The sequence below is a fragment of the Purpureocillium lilacinum genome (genome assembly GCF_023168085.1).
Source record: "Purpureocillium lilacinum CBS 284.36 DNA, scaffold_5, whole genome shotgun sequence".
In the NCBI taxonomy this organism is placed as follows: Eukaryota; Fungi; Ascomycota; class Sordariomycetes; order Hypocreales; family Ophiocordycipitaceae; genus Purpureocillium; species Purpureocillium lilacinum.
This window is the reverse complement of record NW_027072115.1, coordinates 3873364-3890889: the sequence shown is the minus strand read 5'-3', so window position 1 is coordinate 3890889 and position 17526 is coordinate 3873364. Positions and strand designations below refer to the sequence as shown.

At 62.4% G+C, this 17526-nt stretch overlaps 3 protein-coding genes across 3 annotated transcripts; 1 reads left to right on the top strand and 2 right to left on the bottom strand.

The window, feature by feature from the left end:
* Positions 1–1883: 1883 nt before the first annotated feature.
* PLICBS_007776 (uncharacterized protein) lies at positions 1884–7896 on the bottom strand (the record flags this gene model as incomplete). Its single annotated transcript, XM_018321243.2, has 3 exons — positions 1884–1946; positions 2011–7360; positions 7433–7896. 3 exons carry the CDS (start codon positions 7894–7896, stop codon positions 1884–1886), a joined length of 5877 nt encoding a protein of 1958 aa, XP_018181140.2.
* A 2334-nt stretch (positions 7897–10230) lies between these two features.
* Positions 10231–11982, bottom strand: PLICBS_007775 (uncharacterized protein; the record flags this gene model as incomplete). The annotated part of the gene is made up of 1 exon (XM_018321242.2): positions 10231–11982. The coding sequence occupies one exon, from the start codon at positions 11980–11982 to the stop codon at positions 10231–10233; it is 1752 nt and encodes a 583-aa protein (XP_018181139.2).
* Positions 11983–16056: 4074 nt separating this feature from the next.
* On the top strand, positions 16057–17478 carry PLICBS_007774 (uncharacterized protein; the record flags this gene model as incomplete). Its single annotated transcript, XM_018321241.2, has 1 exon — positions 16057–17478. One exon carries the CDS (start codon positions 16057–16059, stop codon positions 17476–17478), a length of 1422 nt encoding a protein of 473 aa, XP_018181138.2.
* Positions 17479–17526: the final 48 nt, after the last annotated feature.

Sequence of the window (17526 nt, the reverse complement as noted above, 5' to 3'; positions counted from 1 at the left end):
GGAATAGGTCCTTGGCCTGTCCGCGTCTACTGTCTGTATGTGCGTGGTCAACAAGCGTCCTGCCCACATGCGTCCGTCCGTCCACTTTCGCCGTTGCTGCCAGTCGGTCCCCCATTCCCCCCAAATCTCCCCCTCTTCCTTGGGTCCTCGTCCGCACGCGCAAGCCAGTCTGGTAAATTGCGCTGGTCGCAAAATAAGGCGGCCAGTGGCCACCACACACCAGAGGCGCCAGCTGCACCACCACCACAATAGCCCACCAAGGCCCCAGAGTCACTCACCTCTGTTTGTGCTCAGCGCCCGGGCGAATACCCGCCGATGATTAAGTCGGCAACGGGAGCGAGAGGAGTTGCCAGGGATCAGGGAAGCGACACGCGCGGGGAGGCGCCTCTGTGTCGGTTCTATCCTGGGGTGCCTACTCTCGTTGCACGTACTGTGTGTGTTTGATTCCGTATATCGCGACGAGCGCAGTAGAGGCGAGGCTCGGCGACAGCTGCTGCTGGAGAAGGGAGAGGCAAAGACGGAGAGACGGACGGTGAAGGTCGAAGCAACGCAAGGTAAGGGCCAAGACCTGGGGGAAGGTCTGCGAGGCGACGAGGAAGGTGCGGTCACGTAGGTTCATGCCATGAGGCGCAACTGCTCTTTGCCAGCGACTGGGCCGCCCCGGAGCTCCTCCATCGCCCTCCGCATTTGGGGACGGGGAGCTTCAGGTCCCCCCATTCCTGTCAAGCCAAGCACCATCAAGTAACAGTGGGCAGCACCACCTCACGGTACAGCACGGCGCCAGCAGCAGCCGCGGAGGGCCAGTCGGTAAGGAACCAAGGCATGGGCAGCCAGCGGGCGAGAGGAGAACGGGCTTGGGCCAACCTGAGGGCCCTCCGCGTTCTGGGCCCCCCGACCTCCTGCCCATCGTCCCCCCCTCATTTGCCCGACTTCTGTCTCTCTGTCTGCCCGTCCGTCTCCCCCTCCGCCGTCTTGTCCTACAGCCTCCGCTCTCGCTCTGTGTCTCTTGTCTCCGTGTCCCTCCTCCCTCCGCGCAAGCCTCTCCCCGTCGTTTCATCCATCCATCCATCCATCCAGCCAGCCAGCCAGCCAGCCAGCCAGCCAGCCAGCCAGCCAGCTGTCCGTTCATTCATCCATCCATCCACCCATCCACCCGTTTCCCAGCCCCCCCTTTTGTATCCAACCTGGAACCCTCTTTCTCTCCGGGTGTAATTTTCCCCATCGTAGACTCCCCTGGACTGTTTGCTCCGCGCGCCGCTGCCGCCGCCAGTCCGCACCGTCCCGTTGGCCCGCGACCAGGGTAGCTACTTACACGGACTTTCACACACTCGCCCACTACTACTAGGTATGTAACACTCCCAAAGCTCCAGCTCAGCGCTGCCCTGTCGCCATCCTCTCCCCAGCCGCCGTAATAAATACGTACGCACGCAAGCAAACACAAGCACGCACCCCATGGGCTCGCGGCACCCGAGTTACGCTGATCATGTCTCTTTATTCGACTGGCCTCTTTCTTGCCTCTTCTCTCTTCTATCCGCGCTCGGGCTGGCTCCTCGCACACGGTCCACGGCCCATTCACAACTGTCTGTCACTCGCTCGTACTGTATGCCCGACATGTGGCAAGTACAGCACGCCGCCTCCCGTTCCCGCCCTGCCCGCCTGCTTGCCGTCGCGGCCCCCAATCTGAGTCCGGGCACGGCACGCGGTAGGTTGCCCCGATCTGCGCGATATCTTGGCCCTCCAGGCCGCGCCGCTTGGCGCATCCCGCACGCGCGTACGTACATATATGCGCACACCCTGCTCTCTCTCCCCTCTCGTGCGTCTCGTGTCACGCGCGCCTGGCGCCGCCAGCGTTTTGCATGTATGCCAACACGCCCGATTCCGGCTCAGGCAAAGTAGCTCTTCCACAGCACGCCCTCCAGATCTTCGAGCTGTTCCTGCGTAAAGTACTGTTTCCTGCGTTAGCGCCCAAGCCTCGATTGACGCGGTTTGCTGCCAGCGGGGGGTCCTCACCTTTTGATCCACGGTCCAGCTGTCCTGTCTCGTCTTCTTGAACTCGCTCAGAATGGCCTTGGTCGCCTTGCCGACCATGCCCGGGTCGCCAGACGACTTTCGCGCGAGCGTCGCCAGCACCTCGGGCATCCACTCGGGCGGCGGCGTCGCGTACGGGAACGCCTCGATTAGGGCACCTAGGCCCAGGATCGCCGCGTGGCGCCTGTTGGTCTGCTTCTGCATGTCCACGGGCGTCTCCGTGCCAGCTGCGCTGCGGTTCCTCCGCGGCATCGGGTTCTGCTGCAGCTCCTGCTCGAACCGCACCTTGAGCCGCGCGATGATGGGGTCCCGGATCTGGTGCGGCGAGCACCGGATCATGCCCGCCAGCGTCGTCGACGCGCACGACCGCACCTCGAGCTGCGGGTCGCTCAGCATGTCCGACACGGCCGTGAAGAGCGCGTCGCGCTGCGGCGCCTTGGTCAGGAAGATGCGCCGGAAGTAGATGACCTGCATGTTGACCAGCGCGCGCAGCCTCTGGTGCCAGCTCGTCGCCGTGCGCCCAATCTTGATGAGCTCGTCAATGAACTTGCCGTCCTCGCCGTCGCGGAACGGGATGTTCGGCAGGTGGCGGTACACGTGGTACGCCATCTTCATGAGCTCCGGGTCTTCCTTGACGTCCATCATGTGCAGCAGCTGCTCCATAAAGGGCGCCGCGAAGAACGGCACCAGCTCCGTGCACTCGTGCGACGAGAGCGTGCAGTCGAGCCACATAAGCACCGTCTTGGAGCCCGCCGTGTACGAAGATTGCTCCTGCTGCCCCGGTGTCCGCTCGTGCCGCCACTTCTCCAGCCGCTCAAAGATGCCCGTGATGATGCCAGTGAGCTCCTCCGACGGCTGGTACGGCCGAATGCCAATCGTGGAGGCCTGCTTGTTCTGCTCCAGCATCTTCGGCACGCTCTCAAACGACTCGTGGTAACGCGACTTCTCGATCGCCGACAGCAATCGGCCAATGGCCTCCCGAACTGCTTTATACGGGTGGTCGATGTGCTCGACAAAATGATCGAGTATGGGTTTCGTGCCGCGGAAGTGCCATCCGCCGTCCGCGACAATGAACTCTATCAGCTGCACCTTGGACGACTCTTTAAAGGCCGCGTTGGACGACATGTCGAGCCGGAACGATTCGAGCCGCTCAACAATCTCATGCGACCTCCGCGGGTCTTTGGCGTCGAGAATGACGTGCAGGCAGGTGAGCCAGTACTGCAGGTTCTCAGGCGTCAAGTCTTCGGTAAAGATCTTGAGCATCATCGGCGCCGCAAACTCCCACACGCGGTTGCGCACCTCGACCGGGTCGTCGCTGGAGCCTGCCAGCAGCGCTCCCAAGATCTCCGAGGTGGCCCGATGCTGGTGCTTATCGCTACCGTCACCGTAGACCTCCTTGGTCAGCTCCTTGACGTCGTCCAGGGTGACCGCCGTCTTGCCGTAGTGCATCAGGTCGAACACGTGCATGAGCAGGTACACGTAGCTCATCCGGAACCTATCGGTCGACTGGTCTCGCGGCTCCTGCTTAAAGTAATCGAAGCACTGCGAGACCCATTCTTTGGTCAGGATCTTGCCAATCTGCTCCCGGACACGGTTCTCGAGCTCGTCGTAAATGTCAAACGGCACGGGCCGCGCTCGGAAGGCAGTGAACTTCTTGCCCCAGACGAGCCAGCCGGGGTGGTCAAAGTCCACCATGTACTCGGCCTTCTCGGGTTCCTTGAACGCATCCAGGAACTTTTCCGTGAACGCGGCATCGCCCTTCTCGACGGGGATCTCGAGTCTGTTCCTGTCACCCATTTCCTTCTCCATGAGGTAGTTGGTGTAGTCGTGGCCGTACAGCGCGCGCATATCGATGACCGTGAAGAGCGCAGTGAACGAGTTGAGGTAATAGCCTCTCAGTCCCGGATGCGGGTCGTTTGTGCCCCGCGCTACGAGGTCGACAAACTCGCTCGGTGCAACGTCTTCAAAGCGCAGGCAGAGATTAGTCGCGAAGATGGCGCACCGCGTGGCAATCTTCCAGTGCGCGCCCTGCGCCCGCGTGGTCAGTTCGAGTCCCAGCGACGCCTTGGCGTCTTCGACCCTCTTCCGCCTCTGCAGAATGAACTGGTGCCTCGTCTCAATGGCATCCGACACCGCCTCCGTCGGCTTGATTGTGTCGACCAGGGCATCGTTGACCAGTATCGCGCGCTCGAGCGGCTTACCAAACTCGAACATTGCGTACAACGCCGAGGAGCCCAAGTTCTGGATAGACGGCTTGTCGATGGCGGCCGTCTCGATGTAGAGGCGCATCGCCTCGGGCGCGAAACGCCAGTCCTTCAGGATAGTTCTCTGAAGCGAAGTGAAGAGCAGCGTGTACATGCCGCCCTTGATGCGGTCGTGCTCGTTTGCCTGGAGCGCATTGCGCAGGCTCTCGAGCACCACTGGAATGACCACAGGCTTCCCCCCAATAAGGGCCTTGAGCGACGAGTCTTGGGCGCTCTGCGCCACCCGGCGGACGTCCGCGTAGAGGGAAAGACAAGAATGCGCCAGATCTAGCAGCAGGCGCTTGTCCAGCTCGCTCTTGTGCCTGGCCGCAGCGTTGTGCTTCATGCGGAGCATGTGATAGGCCTCGGCGCGCTTGATCAGCAGCGGCCGCGGGTAGACCTTCCGAAGGCCCTTGATCTTGAAGGCGGCGATATCTGCCTTGTAGAGTCTCACATGCCTTTCCAGGGAGTGTGCAGAGCGCTCGATGCCGACGTCCGTAATCCAGGTTCGATAAGCCGAGCACAGCGCCGTGAAGCAGTTGACATCGTCCTCCTGCTTTTCGTTGAGGAACGCGTGCGCCTTTGTGAGGAGATGGCCCAGCTCGTCGCGCAGCTCGTGGACACGGTCGTATGCCGGGTCGTCTGCCTTGAGTATGTAGCCAGCCTTGTACCGGAACTGGGGTCGAAGTTCCTCGTCCTCAGCACCCTCGCCCAGGGCGTCGTCGTCGTCCACCATCATGTCCTCGTCTCCGTCGGCGTCGACGCTGTCGGTGTCGCCAGTGTCTCCGACGTTGTCGCCAGACGCGCGCTTCGGGTCGAACATGGTGGCCATGCCCGCGATGACTAGACGGATCTGCTGCATCAGTCTAGACACCTCGTCTGACCACGCCTTGTTCTTGCCGTCTCGGCTCACAGGGGGGTTGTCGCTCATGAGGAGCTCCAGTTGCTCTGCGGCGGACGTGACCTGAGACGCAAAAAGCTCCACCGCGAACTCGATCTCCGGAGGCGACGGTTGGTGCCATCGAATAGTGAGATCCGCCGGCGAGGTCGTCTTTCCCCAGTCCTCAACATCGAGACCCCTCTTGATGACGTCGGGCTCGTACAGTCCATGGTCGATGGGGTACGTATGCGTCAGGTTGAGAAGGAGATGATGGATGTAGTTGGACACGAGGATTGTCGGCAGCCCACGGCACTTTTCCTGCATGTATTCGGCGATGCCCAGCAGCTCATCCTTGTACGTGAGCACCTCCCTGCCGACGTGAACCACGGCCATGGCCAGCATGCTGATGTGCCACACAAGCGCGCGATCGCGCGGCAAGTAGTCCGTGCCAGTGGTGCGATCCGACGCCGCATTGTTGTAGTCAATCTCGTTGCGGATGTTGACGACGAGCATGGGCACAAAAACCTTGAGCGTCTTTTCGGGGTTGACTTTGCAGAGCGCATTGAGGATCCACGCCATGGCATCGCGGGCCTGATGAACTACATGGCTCGAGACAAACGTCGCAATCTTTTCCAGCGCCATATCGAACAGCTCTGGGGACAAGGAGGCGAACAAGGGGGACAGCGCGGCGGGCAGGGCGTTGATGACGTTATCCTCTGGTGTTCCTCCGCGGACCTGGTTAGCGTCAGGCAGGTTCTCCAACAAAGTAAAGACCTTGCCAAGCAGCGTCAGGATGAACTCTCCAAATCCCGCGGTCGACGATCTGAGGATGTTTGCTTCGTCTTCGTCGCTTAGTTCGGTGTTGTAGTCGATCTGGACGTTCTGGCCGTCGCGCTCCATGCGATCCATCTCGGCCTGCACCCACTGCATGGCCAGCTGAGTGTCGTGGATATGGCTGTCCTCGGTTGTCAATGGCACAAATGGTATGCTGTACGCCACGCTCTGAATGAAGTTGAGGGTGTACTGTGTCTTGTTTAAGTCGTTGGCATCGATTCCGGGCAGCGCGAGCGCGAGGAGCGCGGTGATGTGGCATCGGTAGCCCTTGAGCTTACACATGACATTTGCAATCATCTGCAAACTGTTCAGACTCGACGTCGTTCGGTGCACCTCGACGAGACCCTGCAGACTCGGATAAAAGCGCTGGAGCGCTCCCGGAAGTATCAGGTCCGGCTCGAGGTAAGCAAGACCTTGGAGAGCATTGTAGTAGCAATGCGATACCCTGCTACTCTTGGAGAACAGACCCATGAACGTCACCTCCTTGAGCGACATGACGAAACGCTTCTTCAGAGCGGGCGTGATCTTGCGGTTATCCGGGATGTCCAGCTCTCCACTCTGCTCCCGATTCCAACGCGAAACGAACCCGTCCGTCAAATACAGGACAAGCTGTCCCAGCATGGTCGTCCAGCCCCCCTGGTTGGACGGATGGAAGAACGTATCAATGGACTCAATCAGAGCTTCCAGGCTGGCCATTGTGGACGACTCGTGCTCGAGGCATGTAGGAGATAGAGAGCTGATGATGAGCCGCGCCATCATATAGGCAACCGGATACTTCTTCTTGTCCTTTTCCAAGTAGACTCCTGCGCCAGACAGATAGTCGACGGGCGTGTAAGGAGAGTTGGCCTGTCCGACGGGGATCTGGGTCAGGCGGAGCATCGCGGTAAAGACGAGGTCTGATTGCTCCTTGGTGAAGATGCCATGCTCGGCGAATGGGACGTGATCCGAGTGAATATGGTCCCTAGTCATGCGTGAGAAAAGGTCCATGAAGAACATATCGACGACCTTGGACCGGTTCATCAGAGACCACAGGTGGAAGAGGGTCGGGAAAAAGTGCTGCGGCTGCGCCTCAGGCTCGCTCGGAGGAGCGGGATGGCTCGGGAGCAAGGCGTTCAGAGCGCCGATGACGATGAAGGCATTGGGCAGCTCATTGGTTCCGAAGAACGGCAGCAGCTCCTCGAGGATCGCCGGCCGTTCCTTGGGGTCGAAATATATATGGGCGTGCGTGCAAAGCTTGAGGAGCTGCTTGGCGGCGCGCCTTCGGTTGCTCTGGTGAGCCGGGCCCTCCGAGGGCAACACCCACGCCTTGACTTCGTGCCACAGTGGTCGCCAGTCGAGCGTGAGATCCTCGCCGGGCTTCAGGTAGTGGTTCTTGCTATACGGGGCGAGACACAGTTAGCACGTGCTCGTCTTGGGAGCGCAAGAAGGTATCGCGGAGCGGGCTTACCGAGTGAGCATCAGGACCATGCGCAGGAAGCGGTCCGCAGCCGTCGCATCCAAGCCAGGAGACAGCGCCAGCGAGTAGAACAGCTTGGCCAGCCTCGCGCGCAGCTCCCTCGTCATCTCAAACTTGAGGTTCAGCCATGCCTGGAGCTCCCTAGTCCAATGCAGAGCGCCGGGCGAAAAGTCCTCGGCGCGAATGGCAATGTACAGCTGCTTGAGGATGCCGTGGAGGGCGGCGTCGCGCTGGGCCTCCTCCTCGACCTCGAAGGGCAGCTGGGAGAAGTAGGCAAACGTCCGGGGGCGGTATCGCTTCTTGTCGTCCTCGTCCGACTTGGTGTAGGGGATGCCGGGCGAGGTGGATCGCGAGATGGGCTCGTACATGGCGAAGCTGGTCATGAGGTGCGAGGCCGCCGAGGCCGAGAGCGCGGCGTGCGAGCCCTCGCGCTGCGGGCCGACATTCTCGTCCATGGCTGGACGGTGCGGCGTGCGGTGCGTCGGCTCGTCGCTCGAACGAGCACGACGGGACGACGGGAGGCGGTCGTCGAGGGCGCAATGGTTGCGGAAGAGCTCTCTGGGATCCCGTACGAGGCTCGGGCGGCGTTGGTCGGTCGGGCGCCGAGGGCAGGGCGTCGATGTACGTCGTGCGTCGAAAATGTATGTAGAATGTATGCTAGTATGTACCTATGCACGAGCAACAAGCATGCAGAGGAGAGACGCAGGCGGCTCGTCGCGGGGCGGCGTGCGTCTGGCGGCAGCGGTGCGGCAGCCAACCTTGCAAGGTATGCAAGCACGGGGTCGGGGCAGGACGGCGGTCGTTGCTGCCCATGGAAATGAATGCGGGAGCGTGCGCCGAGGAGCGAATTGACGGGAAGCTTGGGCCCAACGACGAGGTTGGCGGGAGATGAGGAAGAGAAGAGGACGGAAGGGGGAGGGGGCCAGGCAGGGGGAGCTCTGCTGGCGGACGACGGCGAGGATGGGGATGGATGGCCCAAGTTCAATGGGACAGTGATGACGGGTGGTGGTGGTGGTGATGATGCCACCCAGTAGGAGCCTAGATTTCGGAGCTGCCAGCTGCAGTGCCTCAGGTAGGTCCTCTCTCAGGTCCTCCTCAGGCAAGGTAAAGGTGAGAGTGGAGGTGGTGCATGGGGCGGATGTACCGTTTGGCGCGTGCGCAGCGGACGCGGTACATTAGGCAGGTAGATGAATGACGAACGGTGCGGCGCGGCGCTGGCAGCTGGAGGCGAATGTGCAGGCAGGTGGGCGCGGCCGGCGACGGAACGGGGTTCAGTTGGGTGGAGACGATGCGCTAACTGGATCTGTGCCCGGCCCAGTCGGGTGATTGAAGTGGTGGCAGCAGCACCAGCTGGTCGGGTAGCAGCCAGCGGAGCTCTCAGTGGAGGTCCACGAGGTCCATGGCCTGCGCTTTAAGCCGCCCCAACTTCGACGCAGGAAGCACTCGAATGGCGCAGAGACATGAGTAAGTTACCTACCTCTGAAGCAAAGACGATGGCCAGTGCTGGGTGTCGTTGGTATGAAAGGGTGATAAACTGCAAAACGCCAGATCATCACTCACCACAGCCAACCTGGAACCAAAAGCCCGCCAGCGCCAGCTTAGGTCTCCGATAGCCGTGTGCTGCGCTGAACGGTGGTATGCCCAGATGCCCTCCACGTACCTCAATTAATGCCTACCACTTCCCCCTTCCGTCCAGCCGCGCCGCGCCTCGCCTCGCTTCGCCTCACCTCGCCTCACCTCCCCGCTCCAGCAAGCTGCTGTCCTTATCCCGTCCACCACTCCTTTGTAAGCCGTAGCACCTCACGCGTCCAGACAATCAGGCAGGCAGGCAGGCAGGCAAGCAAGCAGCTCGCATCCCGTGCGACCCCAAACCACACGCCCTGTGCTTGTCAACGCTATGAGGCCCCAATCCCCCTCCCTAGCCGAGCACCGGGCAGCCTTCGCCGTCGCCGTCGCCCGATACCTCGACGTCCCGTCCGACACGTCATCTTCCAGCCAGCCTGCCTGCCTGCAAGACCAGGAGGTCATCCAGCCTTGGGGAGGGAGCAAACAGTCCTGCCAGACAGACAGATATTCCCGTAGTATGTGTTCTGTACGCGTACACCACACGCTTGCCTGCCCTGCCTGCCCGTGGCGCTGACAGTCGCGTAATGACCTCCGCTTCCAGAATCAGATCACGTCGGGTGACCGACATGTTCCCTCACCGGATGCCACGGGCGCCTGCTAGCCAGCCAGCCAGCCAGCCCGGCGAGGAGCAACGGTCGTAGGACGCTCTTCGCACATAATACATTACATACCTGGTGTCTGTCATGCAAGCTGCCAGTAGAACTAGCTACCCATGCCTCCCTGCCTGCCGCCGCCACGCACCCAACGGTCCTTGGTCCCTGGCGGGAAATTTGCAGCGTTGACGTTCCGACTCGGCAGCTCGGCTCCTCCTGCAGCACGGACTCCCTCCCCGGATCCCCGGACCGTGGGCTGGGGCTCCACCCCCGGGCAAGGATGCGCAGCGAGCGCGCGGACCACGTTCCATCATCGCGCAATCTTCCTCCTCTCCTTGCGCTCTGTATTCGTACGTCAGGCACAGCTCGTAGATCCATCTACTTCATATCATCACCACGAAACAAATCACACTCAAGAAACAACCATCATGCAGCAGTCAACGTTGTAGATTTTGTACAGACGGTGCTTCTGTGGGTGTTTGTTCCATATATACATCCATCGGGTCACGTCTCGTGACACATTTGTTACATTACGTGTTCCTGCGCCGGTGCCATCCGAAGGGGGTATCACTATCCGTCCAGTTTGTACTTGGCCAGCTCCTCATCCTTGGTCGGGCGCTTCTTTCGGTGGAAGAGCCTGTGCAGCCACGGCCGCACCTTGGGCCTGCAGCGCGGCTCCTCGTCGTCGTCCGCCTTGGATTTCTCCGTGCTGTGCTGGGACGTGCCCGACATGCGGTTGTCCTCATGAGCCACCCGCCCGTTTCGCCGGGTCATAAAGGCCCGACCGGTCGACATGGCCCGAGCAGGCGTGTTCGACGGGCGGGAGGGACTGGGGCTACCTCCCGAACGCTCTGCCCGGGTTTCTGGGTGCTGTGCCGTCGAGCTTACCGGGCTGGTGGCTCGAGAGTCCGTGTCCGCAGAGTACACCGGGTACGACTGGCGCCGCGATGGCGACCCGGTGCTCGCCGACCGACAGTACGACGCGGACCGGGCAAACTTGGGGTTTGCCGACGCCGGCCAGCCCTGCTTGTGGAGGCTGATCCAGGTCGCCGTGGCCAGCATCAGCCTCTTTTGCTCCCGCGTGACCTTTGCCGTAGCCCGTTCCTCCTTCCGAGGTGTGGGATGTGGCGCTTGATCCCAGTGGCCGCCCCTGGCTTCGGCACTGAAGGATCGCGAGGGTGGGTAGCGGCCGCTGGACGTGGATAGGGTGGTGTAAGTGTCGTAAATTTCGATTGATTCGGACGTAAGGCTACCCATAATGGGGTGTCTCTTCGACGACGGGTCGATGATACTGAATGTCCATTTGTAGTCAGGGGCGTGTGGGGTTGTGGACGTCGGGGTGGTGGCGCCCACAGATGCGGCGCTGTTCCTCTTGGACGTGACAGCTCTTCGTACCCATCGAGCCGTACACGTCAAACCATGTTCGTCGACGTGGGTGAACTCGTACGATCCGTTGGCCATCAAGTTTGCCAGCCATGTGGACCCATCTTCGAGGACAATCTCGGCACTGTTATTGCTGTCCTGAGATGCGGCACCAATGACCGCCACCACGTCCTTGTTGTCGAGGTCTCTGCTCGCTCGCTTCGGCTGCGATTGCGATTGCGATTGCGAAGCAGGAGACGAGGGTTCGTAGTCGTCGCTTCGAACCACGAGAACGTCATCTTGAGCCAGCTCCGGCCTGGCTCCGAGCATGCGGGGGAACCGCTTCGCCAACCGCGGGATGATGAGGGTCCCGGCGATGAGGCTCGACGGGATAACGTCAAATGCAGGTACGGCTCGTCTTTCGCCGACCTCTTGCAGCTGGAGCAGCACCCGCGGGCGTATCTGGACCAGCATCCGCTGCTTCGTGCGGAGTTGAGGGGCGGGATGTGCGAGGGCGAAGCGAGTCGAGCGTCGGGGTACGCGCTTCCGCTTGACGCGGCGGATCGAGGCGTCGGTGCTGTCGCTCAGCTCGGAGCCCGCGACCGACTCTTCGTCCTCGCTGGCTAGAGGCGTGTGCGCCGAATCCATGCTGGGCTCGCGGAACCTCACGGCAAGATCCTTCCTTGCTGATGTGGTCGACAAGGGACGACGACGAGAAGATAGCGACGAAGGGCCGGGGATGTCGAGTGTGTGCCTCCTCTGCGGCGGGCGAGGAGAGGGAGGGGCACTGTCAAAGTCGACGGCCGGTTCAGGAGCGTAGTTTGTGTCGGCAGGAGCGAGTGGCCGCAGGGCCGTCCGCAGAAGGGGGTGTCGCTTATGCGGCGGCGGCGGCTGTGCGTTGGAGGGTCGTCGAGAGGAGTATTCGTGACCATGCAGACTTGCTCCAGAGTGTAGGAACATTGTGCTCGCGAGAGGGCGTGGCGGCTACACCGACAACGGGGGGGAATCTGGGCCTCGCTCAAGCCGGCAGAGGTCCAAGCGGCCCCCTTGCGAGAAGCCAAGTATACGGTGGGTGGCCGAGGAGCGGGAGAGGAGACGAAGCAGCGTGAGTCAAGGAGAAGAAGATTGAAGCAGAAGTCGAGTAGGAGATTTGAACAAAAGTAGAACCAGCGAGCGTAGTCGGATGGCGATTGCACAGCAACGCCTTGCGTAGAGGTGTCGTCAAAGTACGCGAGTATATGGAACAGGCGGCGCCTCAGATGCCGCCAATGTTGAAGGGTGACAGGGATAAAAAGATTCGTGAAACGGAAGTCAAGGAGCCGCAGCCGAAAGTCAGTGGCAGATGGGCATGTCGGGTTCGCAGAACCCCAAGACGGCAAACGAAAGCCGGCGTCGTATGAGCGAGAGATGGGAAGAGGAACCGTCCGGTCCGGGCCAGGGAGGCCGTCCTTGGAGGTGTGGTGTGTGTCAAGCACGGGCAGGTCAGACGTGCGGCAGCAGGGCGTGCCAATGGCCGAGGAGAGGCGGCGACTGCGGTGGTGGCGCATGCATCGACGGCGGCAGGAGGAGCAGGGGGGGGAGGTCAGCACGCGTCTGAATGCCGGGCCGTGATGCGCTGCAGCCAAGGCCTGGTCGGATGCGCCTTTCCTTTGGGCTGCGGGGGAGGGGAGGACTGCGAATACTACCACCCAAAACCGTCAACCAAAGGGGCCCGGGAGGGAGGGGGAGGTCGACGACGAGCGTCCTCTCTTATGAGGTCGTACGCTTTTCCGGCGCGCTCAGACCACGGTGAGCTTCGTCGGGATCGGACAAGAATTTACTATGGAGCCACCCGTGGGCGGCGGAGCTTGGCGGGTTGAAGAAGCTGGGTCCCCCTGTTCCGAGGCTGCCGGAGGCTTAACGCTTCACCAACACGCGAGCAGCCCTGCACCTCGAAACGGGTACTAGGTAGCTGTCGAGCGCCACCGGGGCGGGCCAACGCTCGCACAGCAGCGCGCGCCGCAGGGCAGCAGCAGCGGCAGCAACAGCAGAGGTGTGTTGTGCGTGTGTTGCTGACGGGCGTTGCGAAGGGAGACGGGCGACCGGGCAACTGGGCGACCCGTCAGCGCCAATGGGCGGCGCAGCTCGTGATGCTGTTTTTGTTGCAAACCTTGAGGTGAGGCGCGTTGTCGTTGACGATGCGGCTGGAGACGGAGCGACAATGTTGTCGGCCGTCTTAACTGTGCGTCGCCGTGGAAGAGACGACGACGACGGGCACGGGCACGGGCGCGCGGGCAAGGGTGGGCAGCCGTTCGGTACTTGAACGATCAGGGCAGGCGGACCAACGCGGACGACGGCGCGGACTGCGGTCTTTGCTCGTCTGACTGGGCGTGTTAGGTACTGTAGGCAGATGGGACAGATCCAGCGTGTGCGGAGAACGGCACCTACGATAGACGCGAGAGCGCGCGCGAGCGCCCTAGGGAAACCACCGCAAGCCGTCGCCCATCCATCGTCTCTCCTGTGAGCGCCGCACCGGCATGTTTGAACCCCCGGGGGCGCGGCATCCGGTGCTAGGTCGACTTCCATTTAGTGCCCTGCTGGCCGGGGCGCGCGCCCTGTGGGGCTCCAGGGCTCTGGCGGCGGACGCCAAGGCCCCCCCTGGCGATGCGCTAACGCCCACCGGGTCACCGCCGCCCTGCCCGCATGGCGCCCTGCCCGCGCCGAGTCCGAGGTTTGAGGTCATCGTCCTCGGACCCATCCATCCAGGCCGTCCATCCTTTGTGCTCTGCAGGGCTGGCTGGCTGGCTGGCGGTCCGGCTCTCTCTGTCTGGCTGTTTGCTAACTTAAGTTACCACGCGAGTTGTTTTGGTTGGCTGGCTTTGGGGCCGCGGCGGCGGCCACCGCGCTCAATGACTACCGGTTCCGGCAGAGCCGTCCGTGGGTCGATCGGGTTTGTTGCGCGCAACAGGCGGCGGCCCAGGGCTGGTAGGTCGTTTTCCTTTCCCATCATCCTTGCCAGCATTCCCGCGATTTCCAGGTTTGCTCGTGCGCAGTGCCACGCGATACCCCAGCCCACCCGTCCGTCAATCCCCATCCCATGCTGGGCATGGGATGGCAGCAGTCTTCCGCGTCCACCCGTACGTCCGCCCGCCCGCCCTTCCGCCCGGCCTACCGCATTGTCCGAGCCTGTCTGTCTGTCTCAAGGCTTGACACTCCAGTCCGGCGAGCTTGCGGGGCGACAAGGAGACGAAGGAGCTCGGCCATCTTGGAATCCTTTGGTGTCCTGGTGGAACCCGCCAGCTGGAGCGGCCGTGCCTCCAAGGTTACAACAACGGAACCCTCGCAATTGGAGTTTACAAAACACACGCACTGGACGACGGCATCAGGAGAGAGATGGGGCCTTGCTGCTTCGGTCGGACCGTTTGCCCAAAGGTTCAAAGGCTCAGGCTCCCCCCGCCCGCCCGCTCGCCCGCCGCAGACTGTGCCCGGCGAGAAAGCCAAAATCCAAAGCCGGCGATGCGGCCTAGAAAGCTTGCTCGGCGCGAATAGGACGGTGCGAAGCGGCCGCCCCTCCGCCGGTTCCTAGTACTCTACACCAAACCCATGGTTTTGCGGTGAACATGCGTTTATTTGCCTTTACGTACCTCCCTTATCTACCGTGCTGGTCAGCCGCATGCTGTATACGTACCGCCCATTTGGAGGCTAGATATTATGTACTAAGTTACGGCTGCGGCGCGCCGCCATAACGGCACAAAGCAAACAAAGCCCGTGCCTGCCTGCCTGCCTGCCTAGCATCGCGCGACTTTGCGGCCCGGCCGCGCGCCCGTCAATCTCCGCACAGGCACGGATGTCGCAGGCTAACTTTGTCTAGCAAAATATCTCACTTGGAATATGGAAAAAACTGGCGAGAAAAACAAAGCGCGCCTGACTCAGACTTGCCAGTTAGCTAGTTAGTCCAGCCTCCACCAGAGTTTACGTGAGAGCCAAGGCCGCCGGCTCGAGCTGGGCAGTGAGCGCGCCGAGCCAGCGGACTCAACCTTGGGAGGTATTAGTGCCGTCTGAACGCGAAGCATATATGCCATAGCAGGGCATTGCCAAGTTATGCCGTCTACTTGACTCTATCGCTTCCGTCCGCATCTTCATTGAACTGTACTGTAAGTTACGGGACGTCGCTCATTCATACACCCAAGCACTTGTTCAGCTCGCCCTGGCAACTCCCCCCTGGTCCATCAGTAGACGCCATCGCATCACGCGGACCCAGCCGCGAGCGGCGCCCCTGCACAAACGCAACACCCCGTTCCATCCCACCCTTGCTTGCTTGTTGCCCGTCCATCCATCGACTCGCGCGACGCCCTCGGCATCGCGCACTTCTCCACGTCCGCTGACCACACACACTCTCTCCCCCCGAACGTCCCCAGCCCACACGGACTTGCTCAAAAGTCCGCCCCGACACTCCGTTGTCTCTGGCTCCACACTTGTCCGCCTCCCCCGTGTCAGTGACTGCGATGGGGACCCGCCGCGCCGCCAGATAATTCGCGCCAGCGGGGAACGGAGGGAGGGCCTTGAGGGCCCAGCCCGGGACTTGCGGCAGCTGCACGTACGAAGGAAACACGTCGATGGGGCTCCGCTCTCGCTCCTCGCCTTTGCCGAGAGCCGATGACTAAACTGATGGACGAGAGCATCATGACATACGGGAGGCTCGTGGAATCAAAGTCCGCACTCCGTCAGGAAGTCCGTTGCCAATGGCAGCGCGCACAGCAGACCTGTCTACTTCGTATGGCTGCCAAAACTAGGCGACTAAATTGGCCTACCCTAGAGCGGGGCCTCCGACTTCCAGAACAAATCCAGAAGCCCGGCTCCACAGCGAGTCCAGGGACCACCGCATCGAACCAACAAGCTGCCCCGTGCGTGCAAGCCTCAACAACCAAGCTCCGCGACGCATCTCACCACGCCGCGACACCACACTCAAGCATTGCGGACGGAGTGCAACGCTCCGCGCCCAGCCATGTCTAGCTCCACGATACCCGCGCCCTAACCACCCGAAACCCGCCGAACATGCGTCGTCTCCCCTTCGTGCCCGCCCGCGACCCGCGCCACCGCGCCGCCGCCCTCGCCCTCTACCGCGCCCTCGTCCGCTCCGCGCGCCGGGTCCCTCTCCCCGAGGACCTCCTCCTCCTCCACCGGCCGGCCGGCGCAACACCGAAACAGAAACATGCCACCGCCGCCACCGCCGCTGCCACCGCCGTGGTTCCTCCCCGCCTGGGCCCAATCGCCGAGACGGTGAGGCGGCGCGTCGCTGGCAACCGCGCCTACACCAGCCTGCGCCTCGTCTACGCCTCCATGGTCGCCGGGTATCGCTTCCTCGAGGTGCTCGCGCGCGCGCGCGACGTCTCCTCGCCCGAGAACGCGCAGCTCGTCGCACACATCCGTAGTGCTGCGCAAGAGCGTGACAGTGATAGCCATCTCGCAAAGCAGCAGCGGAGTCTCGAAACCGCCGCACCGTCCCGATCCCGAATCCGTCGCCGCGCACCGTTCGTTCCCCAACCGCTCCCCGAGCCGCTCATCGTCAACGCCGCGCCGCCGGGCCACCCGCCCTCGTATGTCTCCACGTCCCTCCCCCGGCCGCGCGCCTCCCTCGACGCTGCCTCCTCCCTCCTCCCGCGCCGCGTTCCGTCCCTGTGCTCCACCGCCGACGGCCAGCCCTTCCTGCGCATGGCCAAGCCGCAGCCCCGCGCGCTGAGCCGCATGGTCGGCCGCAAGGACCGCATCTTCCAGCGCAGCATCTACAAGATTGTCGAGATTGACGACGAGCTTGTGCCTGCTGCCGTGCTCGAGGACGAGTGGGATGGGCTTGTCGCCGAGCAGATGCGCCGCGAAGGCGTCACTGCCCTGGACGTGGACATCGAGGCGCCCGGCGGAGAGAAGACTTGGCACGGCAACGGCGCAACAGCCAGGTCCAGGGCGTCGTCGCCGTCAGCGGCAACCTCGTCGTACAGCTGGAGCGTGCAGCTCGCGCGCCTGTGGTGGGAATGGCGCGTCGAGAAGACCTGGCAGGACTGGACCGCCCGCGGCATCGCCCTCAGCCGCATCGTCGAGGAAGAACGCGCCCTCGCCGAGTTAGAACGAGACAATGGCGACAACCACAACGACAACCGTGCTGCCCTCCCCCGCCGCCCAAAGCCGGACCCGCCAAACACAAAGACCGGACGGACAACCCGCGACGGCGGCAGCAGCAGCAGCAGCAGCAACACCACGCGGCCCAACGTCGCCGAGCACCCGGCCCCGCCCCTACCCCTCCTCTCGGCCATCACCTCCCGCCTCGGACACGGCAGCGCCGCGCAACTCGACGGCAAGGACCCGTTCCTGTCCGCCGCGTGGACCACGCTCGTCGAGGCGGAGCGGCCGCGGCTGATGAAGTGGCTAGCACGAGGCGCTGCGGGCCGCACAAACAACGGCGACGCGCCCGCATCTCGGTAGGCGACGCATGTCGCCACCTGTGTATTACACTTCCCTGTACAGATATAT